At 34.6% G+C, this 12,987-nt stretch overlaps 1 protein-coding gene across 6 annotated transcripts in view; it reads right to left on the reverse strand.

Moving 5' to 3' along the window:
• The window catches only part of DYNC2H1 (dynein cytoplasmic 2 heavy chain 1), a 412,907-nt gene that overhangs the window by 329,924 nt on the left and 69,996 nt on the right, over positions 1–12,987 (reverse strand). For all 6 annotated transcript variants that reach the window (XM_049889447.1, XM_049889448.1, XM_049889446.1 and 3 more), the window contains exons 39-44: positions 11,712–11,919; positions 8,970–9,099; positions 4,853–5,008; positions 3,121–3,380; positions 1,546–1,792; positions 249–400 (exon numbers count right to left, since the gene is read on the reverse strand). In XM_049889447.1, the coding sequence (XP_049745404.1) occupies positions 249–400; positions 1,546–1,792; positions 3,121–3,380; positions 4,853–5,008; positions 8,970–9,099; positions 11,712–11,919 (1,153 nt within the window). The remainder of the gene's footprint in view (positions 1–248; positions 401–1,545; positions 1,793–3,120; positions 3,381–4,852; positions 5,009–8,969; positions 9,100–11,711; positions 11,920–12,987) is intronic.

A 12,987-nucleotide genomic window follows, 5' to 3' on the forward strand; every position in this document is an offset into this window, starting at 1 on the left:
CCTGATAATGACATTTTGGAATATAGGCTATATAAACAGTTCTATTTTATTTCCTTATGTATTTCTAGAACATAAAATGTTTTGAGTAAAGCCTGCATGCTCCAAAATTGTTGCTTATGCTTGGGGAAAAAATAGTATCAAAGCTTAAGTTCTACCATTTATAGAAGGGTCATTAACGAACACCTTTAAGAAAATGCAATAATTTATCTCCTCAAATAAAAAAAACTGAAAAACATTAAAGTACATACTCTACAGCACAAAGACGAACAATAGAAGTAAATCTGGTGGTGAGCTTGTGTCTTCCCAGTCTTCCTCCAGCGGACATAGATGCCACAATCTGAATATTCTCTAAACCAACCCATTCCAAATTTTCATCATAAAATCCTTGATATGTTAATACCTATTTGAAAATAAATGTATTTTATCAAATTTTCTAATTATGGTATAAAATACTGCTGCCTAAAGTTCAATTGTTTCCAAACGCAAACATCATTCTCTATTTAACTCAGGAATTTAAGGCTGAGCTATATTTTAAATTCTTATGTCTCTTATAAATAACACTGTTAAGTCTCTGTGGTCAATTAATGTTAGCTGAATAATCCTCATTTTTAAAATGCTTTTCTCTCCAATAAACATTGAAATTCAAATCATATTATAAAGCCAATAGCAATTATTTGAAGAAAAGAAAGTAGCCAGGGAAAATACAAGGAAAAAAGTTTTGTTTTCTGTAAATATTTTATTATACTTCTGTGGTTACACAGTAGAACTAAATTTTGGCCTCTGTAAGTGAAAGAAGCTCTTAGAATTTAGGATTTCTAATGTGATGTAAGGGGTCTTTGCATGGTGCAAATGGTTAACACACTAGGATGCTAACCAAAGGTTGGAAGTTCAAGTCCACCCAGAGGCACCTTGAAAGAAAGGCCTGGTAACGGACTTCCAAAAAATGAGCCATTGAAAATCTTATGGAGCACAATTCTACCCTGACACACAACGGGTCGCCCTGAGTTGGAATCAGCTCGATGGCAACTCGTAATGTGATGTAAATCACATAAAGAAATAAAATCTACTACACTGAGTGTGAATGTGTGGTCTCAAATCCTAACGTGGGCAAAGGGAGAGACTAATGGGCTGAAGCAGCCAGAAATGGGCATGGCTGACTAAGTCTTACTACGATCAGAAGAATAACCCAGAATGCATACCTAAAAAAAAAAAAATTGAAGCAAAAATTTCCTCACCTCCAGTTGCATCCCCATCTTCTGATTTTTCCTTGTTTTAGAAGTAGAGGACTGGTAATAGGCGTAGGATAATTGTTGTTTTTACTCTCCCTCTCATATAGAAGTAATACTACTTCTAAAGAAAGGAAAAGTAAAGAAAGCAACCCTGGAACCACACTGCGATGTTTTAGGAGTTTAATTTCCATAAGACATGCTTCATAAAACTGGCCCCAAAAGAAGAAAGCAGAAGATTTTTTCTATGTATACGAAAAGCTAATGAAATTAAATTGCTTTCAATTATTATCAATATATTTCAAGTGATAAGACCCACCTGCTGCAGGAAAGCTACCAACGTACTGGTCCCCCATTTATCAAGCTTGGGTAGGTTGATATCTTTTAAGTACAAAACAAGTCGTTCACAGTCTTTTGGTCTGTATACACGGCCAGTATTAGTACTGATCACCATGCAAGTCTGGCTCAATTTCTGCAGGAGATGTCGAGAGGTAGTTTGTGCACTACAGTGAACTGTAGCGATCTGAGTGGATCGAAGTTGGGAAAAGGCATACCTTAGCAGCATCCTAAGAAAGACATATAACATTTGATTTTGAAAATGCAACCCATACTTCTTAAATTAAAATTTTTCCTATAAATATTTGAATTTCTAAATTATGTGTAATGATGTTAAAGGGAAAAGTGGCAAACATGTATGTGGTTTTCATAACTATCAGGTTAATTTTCTGATTTTTAGACCGGAAAATATTAATTCATATTTTCATGACCCTTTCAGCAAAACAAATCAAAGTTCACAGAAATAATTTAGTTTGATAAAAGTATATGTGGAACATACCAACTCTTTCTCCAGAGTTAAAGAAAGAAATCTAAAGATTTTAAGTTATCCAAGTTAAAATTACTACGGTTTTAAAGAATTTTTTAATTACTATTATCCCACTAGAAATGTGAAGCTAATAGACCATGGCTCCTTTATTTCCAGAAACTATACTTAGTAAAAAAACAGCTGAATTGTTCTGAATTAAAAACTATTTTTAAATAGAGAGTTAACTTCAAGATTCATATTTTATAACTAAAGCAAATAGTAACTTGTGAGTATATCTAAGGTAATCATTTTTTGTTGTGACTGTACATACAATGTAAAAAGCAACGATGTTACTTTGAGGACTAAGGTGTGCCTCAGGCAAGCCATGGTGTTTTTAATCACCTTACACGCACGCGAAAGCTGGACAATGAATAAGGAAGACCAAAGAAGAATTGACACCTTTGAATTGTGGTGTTGGCAAAGAATATTAAATATACTATGGACTGCCAGAAGAATGAACAAATCTGACATGGAAGTATAGCCAGAATGCTCCTTAGAAATAAGCATGACAAGACTTCATCTCACACACTTTGGGACATGTTATCAGGAGGAACCCATCCCTGGAGAAGGACATCAGACTTGGTAAAGGGGAGGGTCAGAGAAAAAGAAGAAGACCCTCAATGAGATGGACGGGCACAGTGGCTGCAACAGTGGGCTCAAGCATAACAATGATTGTGACGATGGTGCAGGACTGGGCAGTATTTAGTGCTGTTGTACATAAGGTTGTTATGAGTCAGAACCAACTCAACAACACCTAACAATAACAACAACATACGCACAGATTCTTTTTAAAAGTATCTTCTCAGATTGCTCTCTTTCCATTAGGAACACATTACCTAGCAGAGAAAATGATACATTCTTCTCCTCAGTCATATTATTTTTACAAGTAGTGACAATGAAAGAGTCCTTCATAAAAATATAAATGCTACTTTCACCAAAAGAAACATAACAAAAGCTATTAAATCATTTTAAGCGAGAGAAGAGGTATTAGGTCCACAATATGCACTTCACTCAACATTTTTCTGCTCTTACCCCTTGCCACATCCTTCTGGTCCTATGAGAATAAATGGCTGTTTAGTATTAGAACTTAACCAAGGTTTGAAATAATCTAGGCCTCGCTGCATATCAGGCGTCTGAATGACGGGAAGAGTTTGGCCATTACTGAAATCATCAGCAGTCAAGTTGTCTGGCTTCTTCAGCACATAAGATGCTAATCGCCCTTTACTTGAGTCATAGAATGTGTCCATTGGTTTATGAGCGTCTGGAGGAGATTCTCGTGCCCAGTTAAAAACCTTAAGAAAAAAAAAAAAAAGACATGGTAATTTTCAATATTCCAGAGAATGTGAAATTTTAATTCCATAAAGTAAATCTTCCAAAAATGAATCACCTTAGTTCGATAAAAAAGTTAACATACACTAAACCTAAGAAGTATCCTTTATAATTAAAATAATGTTTTACATCAAATATTTAATTTTCTCTAAATGATCATTTAAGCAAACAAATAAAAGTCATCTATTCTGTACATATACCAAAAAATAAATATATTCAACTTTTAATGGAGTTCTCATGAAGCCAAAATTACAAACTATAGAAGGTAGGAATCCTTAAAGCATTTCATTTCTACCATGTTCTGGCACTGCCCATTCAGTGTTGCCATCACTGCTCTTAACCAGTTGTTCTAATACTGAAAATGTTATTTGCAAAAATGTAGAGCAGAGACATAGCCTCTTATGCTACACTTCGACACTTTTATTTCAGACTGCAGCAAGATTGTTTTCATTTAAAAGCAGCATATAATATGGTATTAGGTGGTAACAATGAAAAGCATATAGTAACTCGGGCAACCGGACAGCCACGGAGAGAAAAAAAATATAGAAAGCAAAATTATGGTATCAAAAGAATATGCAAAATGAAAAAACCCGCAGGAAGATATGTTCCAACAACCCAAAAGAATACGTGTTCCCCAGACACCCTTTTAACTCAGTGCTGATTCACTCCTGAGGTTCACCCTTCAGCCAAAGATCAGACAGGCTCATAAAACAAAACAAGACTAAATGGGCACACCAGCCCAGGGGCAAGGACAAGAAGGCAGGAGAGGAGGAAAGCACAGGGAACCCAAGTTTGAGAAGGGGAGAGTGTTGACACTTTGTGGGGTTGGCAACAAATGTCACAAAACAATACGTACATTAATTGTTTAATGAGAAACTAATTTGATCTGTAAACCTTCAACTAACGTACAATAAAAAAATTTTTTAAAGTATGTGTTCAATTATTTCAAAAGAAGCCAATAGGAGGAAAAATCCCTCATTATGTAGAATTCAGCTTTATAAACAATTTGTCTAAAATACAATCTTTATATATATTATAGAAAAGATTTATTAATTTTGAATTCATCCTAACATTCCTAACTGCTAACACTGCTTTGGCTAAAAGAATGGTAAAAACTATATCATTCTAAGAAAAAAAAAATTAATGAAATAATTATTTATACGGCTAAGTTAAAAAATACCTAATTTTAAAAAGATATAGCCTTTTAAAACACTATTTTATGAAATTTTAATTACATAATAAAACGCATAAACTAATTCAAAGGAGAAAATAAGTCGAGATATAGAAATGAAATGGATCATTTGCTGAATGCACAGTATCAGAATTTAAAAGTTTTATGCCTTAGAGTTAGAAATCACTGTATTTTGGTGTTTAAGTATCAACGAAAAGAAAAAATATATATTTCTGCAGAATATAGTCTGAAATGCATTATTACCTCCTTGGTGAATTCCAGACGTGATTTCATGTTCAGATTTCCACCAAGTCCCCTTATGAGATTAACAATAAATTGTTCATGATATTTGCATCCATGTAGGTGTGACAAACCATTCATTGCAGTCCCAACCAAACTTGTTTCTACCACGTAATCATTCTGTTGATTGAGATCCACAAAAGGTGGTATTATTAATCAGTAAACTTACAGCCACACAGATTGACATTCACATTATGTTCCAAGGACCACTATTAAAATTTAACCAAAGGGAAAACTTTTTGTCTCTATTCAAGTTGTAGAAAGATCAAATTTCACGCCATTTAAATATGTACTTTGAAAATAAAGAGTAATCATAAACACACAATTGTACATTTCTAGTTCAAAGTGCTAGAGTCCTCAAATGGACACATACTTTGTTTCTTCCTAAACCCAAGGAATACAAAAGAAAAGGTCAATCAGTGAGCAAAGGTCTACAAAATTAGTTTTTCATTTCTTCTTGCAGATAAATAGGAAGCTAGAAGCAATGCTAGAATGGTGGCACTGGAAAAAAAAAGGCTAGGAAAAATGGACATAAATGAAAAGCCCTTTGGACCTTTCTCTCTAAACAGAATTTTAAAATAAAACTTTTGGATTGAGGTGGTATAGACAATTTTAATCACCTATGGGTCCCTGGGGTCCCTGTGTACTGTTGTGGAGCTAGAAGGATAAACAGTTCTCATTCCGTCTATAAATTTACTGAGGACTAACTATGCATTAAGATCTGCACGTAACGGTAAACCAAAAAACCCATTCCCATCAGGTCGATTCCAACTCATACTGACCCTACAGGACAGAGTCAAACTGCTGTACAGGGTTTCAAGAGAGCCTTGGTGGAACAGTGGTTAAACCCTCGGCTAATAACCTAAAGGCGAGCAGTTCAAACCCACCAGGCCACAAGGTGCTCCACAGGAGGAAGATGTGGCAGTCTTATTCCCTGAATATTTACAGCCCTGGGAACCCTATGGGGCAGTTCTACTCTGCCCTATAGGTCGCTACAAGCTGGAATCGACTGCTGGCAATAAGTGGTGGTGATCCGGAATCTCTACAGAAGCAGACTACCACATCCTCCTCCCCTGGAGTGCCTGGTGGGTTCCAACTGCCGACTTCATGATTCGTAGCTGAGCGCTTAACCACTGCGCCACCAGGGCTCCTTCATGTGGTGGTAGGTATAAACAAAGGTGAACTGCACAGTCTGTCTTCATGGAATGCAAGTCTAAGGGAGGAAGTGGTAACAAGCTGTGTTGAGAGATACAAAGCAGCAGAACGGGGTGTTGTAAGAAAGGACAACTCATGCTGAGGATTCAAAGCTCTGATAAAGGTAACATTTAAGCAAACATTTGAAGAATGAGATCTATCTGGCCAGGCAGAGAACGCAGTACATGTAAAGGAAATGGTGCAGCAAAAGAATTAAAAGACACTTATGCCTGACTAAGCTACAGGTTGTTGTTTGCTGTTGTTAGGTGCTGTCCGGTCCCTTGCGACTCATAATGACCCCATGTACAACAGAACAAAACACTGCCCGGTCCTGTGCTGTTCCCATAATCATTGTTATATTTGAGCCCTTGTTGCAGGCACTGTGTCAATCCATCCTGTTGAGGGTCTTCTTTTTCGCTGACCCCCTACTTTACCAAACATGATGTTCTTCTCCAGGGACTGATCCCTCCTGATAACATCTCCACTCACATCATTAAGGTCGACTCTACTTTGAGGAGGCATTTCTTCCCCGGTCGTATTTTGCGTGCCTTCCAACCTGAGGGGCTCATCTTCTGGCACTATATCAGACAAGGTTCTGCTGCTATTCATAACGATTTCAAAAGCAGACTGCCAGGTCCTTCTTCCTAGTCTGTCTTAGTTTGGAAGCTCAGCTGAAACCTGTCCACCATGGGTGACCCTGCCGTATTTGAATACCGGTGGCATAGGTTCCAGCATCACAGCAACACTCAAACCCCCACAGTATGACAAACTGACAGACGCATGGGGGGGCAAGAGAAAAGTAGCTTAAATCAGAGAAGTAGACAAGAGCCAGGTTATGCAGTATAGGCCATCACAGGAAGTGCGAATTTTATTTTCACTGCCTTTAATGTTTTTAAGCAGGAGAGTTAATTGATCCAATTTATGATTTTAAAAGATCATTCTGCCTGCGTAATAAATACTTTTGGGAGAAAGGGGAAATGGGAGGAATAGTAGGAAGATGGGAGGTGACAGGAGGAAGCTCAACTCTTCAGGTCATGCTAAGAGTTTTACGCCTCAAAGGAGAGTCTAATTTGCTGAATTAACACAAGAAAGCAATTTATTTACAAATAAAATCAACATTTAACTGGTGCATACATTGTGGTATATCTCTCAGAATCTGAGTATGGTAAAGTGCAGGATAAGAAGAAAGGAAACCTCAACACATAAAAAATTTCAAATAGAATAGGGGCCTGTCCTCAAAAGAGAACCGGTTTGTCTTCTGACTAAATCTTTGGTGTCCACCCTGAAACTTAATCATCTTACATTGTTATTGTTTCCACAATCACAAACATGTATGTTCCATCTTGTGTTACAGTCCTCATGTAAGATTTACACAAATATTAGCAGCACGCAGGTAGATAACCTCAAGGTATTCGCACTGGAAAGTCTTCTTAGGTTAGGTATGTTTGTATTAATGATACAAATGAATAACAGCACATCTGAAAAGGTGCTACAATATAGATATCGGGTATTTAAGTAAGCTCATACACTATTATTCATTCACTGCCCTGTTAATATCATGCTTGGTTCTGGGGATACAATAAGGGGCATGACAGGCTGGGTCCTCGCCCTCAAAGTGCTTACAGTTTAATATAAACAGACAATAATAATATAGTTAGTGAATTCTGAATTCACTACAGGAGCACTGAGGAGGAGACAGCTCGGTCAGACTGAGGAGCAGAAAGGCAGTTCCCCTGAGTCCTCTAGGGAAGAAAAAAAAGGTAAACCTGTTCCATTTATGCCATTTTCTTACAAGCCCTTAGTCCTCCATCTTTCATTCTTATAAAAACAGAAAAGAAAAAGGCTGAGAAAACTAAAACAAGACCTACATTTCCTATGTTCTCTGTGTGTCTGGTTCAATTATGATGTACTTAACTCTCGGTCAAATTCAGATAAACAGATTATTTTCAGAAACCTCGCTGTTATTTATTTCCTCTATTTTTTATATATTTACATTTTTCATAGAAGAAATGGCATAAAAACAGAAAAAGATGAAAACAATCATTTAGAATATGTGAAAGCACTCCATGTTCTACTTTTGTATGCTAAATTTCCGTTCACGCTCCAGATTCAAAACAGACAGCAACACTCTCTCTCTTCATCCTGTCGTATTCTGATTATTTGATGATGTTGTTCGTCTGCATACATGTCACTTTCCTCCACTGTTCAAACCCTTCTCAAGGAAAGGCATATCCTATTAACCTTTACCCCTCAGAATCCCAAGTCTAGTACAGTAAAACCTGGGGAAGTTGGAAGCTGTGTAAGGAGGAAACCTGTCAAGAGAAGGAAAACGAAAATATTTTCCAACAAAACCCACCCTGTCAAAGGCAGAAAACTTGTGAGATCCAGATAAACAAGGCAGTCCCACAGCATTCCAGCACTCACAGGTTTCACTGTATTACTTAACACGTTTTAGTCAATAAATTTTCGTTGAATAAACAAATGTTTTCAATATTATTATGAATAACTCATCACCCTTTTTCTACTTCAGTATTCGCTTGATTTTGTTTTTAGCCAGGGTGTGTATATATAAAGGTATTTATTGACTCATAAAGTAAAATGTAAAGGTAAGATGGTTTTGCTAGTAAAATCAGAAAGGCATTCCAATATTCATTTCAAGATTTTTTGGGAAGCAGCACAAGGTATTGTGAATGGGAGAATTACAGTGTAGACTAACATAAAAATTTATGCCAAGAGATACAGAGGGACAATGCCTTTCCCCAGCAATGAAGAGATCGCTCTCTCATGCTCCATCCCCACAAAGCAGCTATATGTAAGTATCACTCTTAATCGTTACACTCCTCTCCTAAACAATGAATTATAAAATAAAATATTATGGTTAACTTACCTGCTTTAAAACCCACTGTAAAGCCTTTTCAAAATAATCTCCAATCCAGTTTTCAAGATTATTCCTATATTTAGCAGGCTGATTCCTCAACCACGATTTTATCAGAGAATTAAGATCCGTCTCTTCATCACTGACACAGATTAATATAAATACATTAAGAAACTATTTCAGAAATTGTCAATTTACTTTCAAAATAAATTTCTGCTCCAATGAACATTATGCTATACATGTATTTTATTTACTACTATACAAGAGTTGGTTTTAGTCACTTCTTTATGCATATGTATAAATATTAGCTACTTATATACATATATAGACATTGATACAGATACATACATGTACATATGCCATTTTTTGTGAAATAAAGCAAACAATTTCCATCTACATTATTATAAATATAAATTAAAGAGTAGTTATAATCTATAATGTGACTGAAAAGTGGACCAAACCCTTCATACTCAAAATGTGGTCTGTTTGTTAGCTCTAGAGAATCTCAAGACCCAGCCAAAGCCTACTGAATCAAAATTTGCATTTTAACAAGATTCATCAGGTGATTCCAATACACAGTAATGTTATTAATGTTTAAAATGCACTGGTTTAAACTTATAATTCAGATCTTTAAAAATACTTCTTCTTTTCCTCTATCCCACAAAAAGCCTCTTACCTAATTACTACCTAAATTCACATGCCACTATTAACAATTGAAGATCTTTTAGCAAAGCAATTAACTACATGAGTAACATCCAATGACTGAAATTAAATATTCACATCTTATTCAAAATTATACCTTATATGATTATAAAAAATACAATATAAAATAACTCTTATAGATTAATAATTTTGGAATTGATACGGGCTCATAACTTTTTTCCTTTTTCCTGTCTTCAACCAGTTTCACAGCAACACTAAAAAAACCTTGAGCCCTTGAAATTTCTCCTCTAACAATTTTCTATCTAGTCTAATTTTTTAAAAATTAAAAGATAAATATTCAAATTACTTTTACTCATGGCAGACAGACTCCAAACAGACAAACCAAAAACTCCCTCAGAACAGAGATTTCATCAGTGGTAAAAAAATTTTTTTTTTAATTCCTCAAAGTCTATGGCGACTATGTGTCTTGGTTTGTCTAAGACAGTCCTGATTTACACAGGCTGTTCCTTCCTTTCACTATGAAAAGGTCCCTGTTTGGCCTGCCACATAGAAAGCGCTCAATATATGCTGAAGGAACAAATGAAATCTAGAACTAAGGAACAAACTAAATAATTATCAAAAAAGTTAATATGTATTTGTATTGTACATGAAATCATATATATTATGCCCATCGCAAATAATACTTGCTTTAGAAACAATTTTCAAATCCTCTAGAGCAAAATGCAGTCTTTTCTGTTAAACCTTCATGGCACTCCACTCACCTCTTATTTCATTTATATTCTATATTGTATTACCAGTGCTGTTGTATTTCTCTCTTCTACTTGAAGGTAAGTTCCATAAACATACATACTCATAAATGTTAGTTTTATTTCTTTCTTGTGCTGGCTCTCCTAAAGCACCTGACTTAATGCCATATGCAGCATATATACTCAATAGACATTAAAAAATGTAACCGTACACTTACCTCTTATCCTATTTTCTCATAAGATTTTTGATAAGGATACATTGAATAAATGAGATACGTTGTATGAGAATGCTGCTAAAAAGCTAAAACTAACACCAAAAATTTTTTTGATAATTAATACCTGAGAATGTCAATTGGGATTCATGACTAATTAATTTAATGTAAGTCATTTTTATAATACTATTAAGAAGTAAATAATTATGGAAACACAATATGAACCAACTCAATTACACTACCAAGTCAGGCAATAGCTAAAACAGGGACTTCAAATGGCCCTAAAAGAGTAGAGCATATGTAACAAGTTCTAAAAAAAAATTCAAAAACTAAAACAAAACTTTCTAGTTCATCCAAAAATATTACTCATTTTGAGAAATAAAATTAGTTCAACTGCTCAAACTCTAGTATGTGACTATTTTATATATCTAACAATTTATTAATCATTTTGTTCTTTACCAAAAAACCCACTTGTTCTTTAAGACTCTTCCAAACAGAGTGAAAAAGAAAAAAAAAATTAAAAAAAAGTTTTCAATTTGTAAAAGAAAAGGTCAGGCCATAACCAAAAAAAAACAAACTCATTGTCATCTTCCAACTCGTAGCAACGCTGTAGGACGGGGTAGAGCTGCCCTCTAGGGTTTCCAAGCAGCAGCTGGTGGATTGGAACTGCCGACCTTTTGGTTAGCAGCCAAACGCTTAAGCACTGGTTAGACCATGCGACCTATAAACTTGGTTTAACCCTAAAATTCTCTGAATCTAAAATTATATTATTAAAATATTAACAGTTTTAAATTATTAGACTTTAGATTGTAATTAATATATTCACTTCTCCGAATTCAATCATGTTTAAATAAAAGTAATAAAATAGAAGGAAAACAAATTAAATACTTGCTCTTTCATTTAAACAAACAAAAATAATATTTTTTTAGAAACTGAAACTGACTAAACTGCTAAAATAATTCGATTACAATAAATCAAGTATCTGAATGAATTAAAAGCAAGCAAAAAATTAATCAAAATGGAGAAAATAAATATTCATAAATTTATCCATATATTTATTTACTTAGCTATGAAACCAAATAATAGTTGAATGTATTCAATATATAATGTACTCAAATGCTTTTATGGCTTACCTAAGAAAGATCATTCCCATTCTAGATATTGTGGCTGGTGAGGCACAACTTAAATCATGAGTTTCAAATACAAAGTTAACATTTGGGCCAAACTGAATCCTTTCTCCACTGGGCATAGTGAGTAGACGATTATCATCCAATACAGAATTCAGAGATTCTATCCATTCAGGGTCAATATCACCATCACAGATTATCCATGAGCTGACATCTATTTTCAAACCAAAATATAGGAAATAAAACAAAGTGAAAATAATATGCAATAATAATAAATTAATGATAAGGAATAAAACAATCTCTTTTTTATAAGTGATTTCCATAAATATCATTTTATATTAGTGAATCTAGGTATAAAAAACAAAAAAGTGAGCAAGTTGAAAATTTTCATGTCAATCTGGACTGCGAATGTGCTCGAGAACCCATGGACAATCCTTGCTCAGATGGCCAATGACTCAATTACATACCATGTGATAATGTTTTATTTGTCTACAAACATACAGAATTGGTAAACTCAGTAAAAGAAAGCCTGATGTTGGAGACTTAGGTGTTTCTATCCTCATGAGACACCTGTAAGATATTCTTCAGCCCTTTGTCTTCTTCCATGTCAAAAGAATGTATGCATGTTTGTTATGTGATACTACTTCTAGAAAATACAGAAAATTTATACTCAGTGCCCTACATGAAAACAAAAAGTTCACCACTGTCAAATGGCTGATATATAAAAAGGAAGCTGAAGACCTTAAAAGGGAAAAGGAGTGAATGAGCTGTATATACAAGTCTTTCCAGGGACAAACCTTTTTTATTCAGTCTTCCTAAAATAGGAGTGGTCTTGAGTTGTACTTAAAGTTGTACTCGGACCTTTGAAACAATTCAAAGAAGGAAATACCACTAATAAAAGTATGAAAAATCAGTACAGGTAATATCTTATTTTTACTTAATGTAGAATTATATAGAAAATAAGGGACTTCATTGAAAATTTCTTAGAGTTCTGAACTTGCCACTCATTGCCTTAGAAAATAACTATAAATTAAATTATGACCCAGAAAAAAGTGAGGAGTCTCTTCTGATTCTGGCCAAAAATTCCTTTAAATATGAAGTCAAAAAATTTAGACCAGGAAGTCTACTGTTTTACCACTTACATTTTCAAAACACTGTTTTCAGAGTGATGAGTTGAAAATATTCACACACAATTTTAACCCCAAATAAAATTTGTCATCTTGCTTATTTTATCAACTCACCAATTAAAGATTTCCTATTCATTCAGCAAGTTACTCTATTT

The sequence above is a fragment of the Elephas maximus genome, chromosome 7 (genome assembly GCF_024166365.1).
Source record: "Elephas maximus indicus isolate mEleMax1 chromosome 7, mEleMax1 primary haplotype, whole genome shotgun sequence".
NCBI lineage: Eukaryota > Metazoa > Chordata > Mammalia > Proboscidea > Elephantidae > Elephas > Elephas maximus.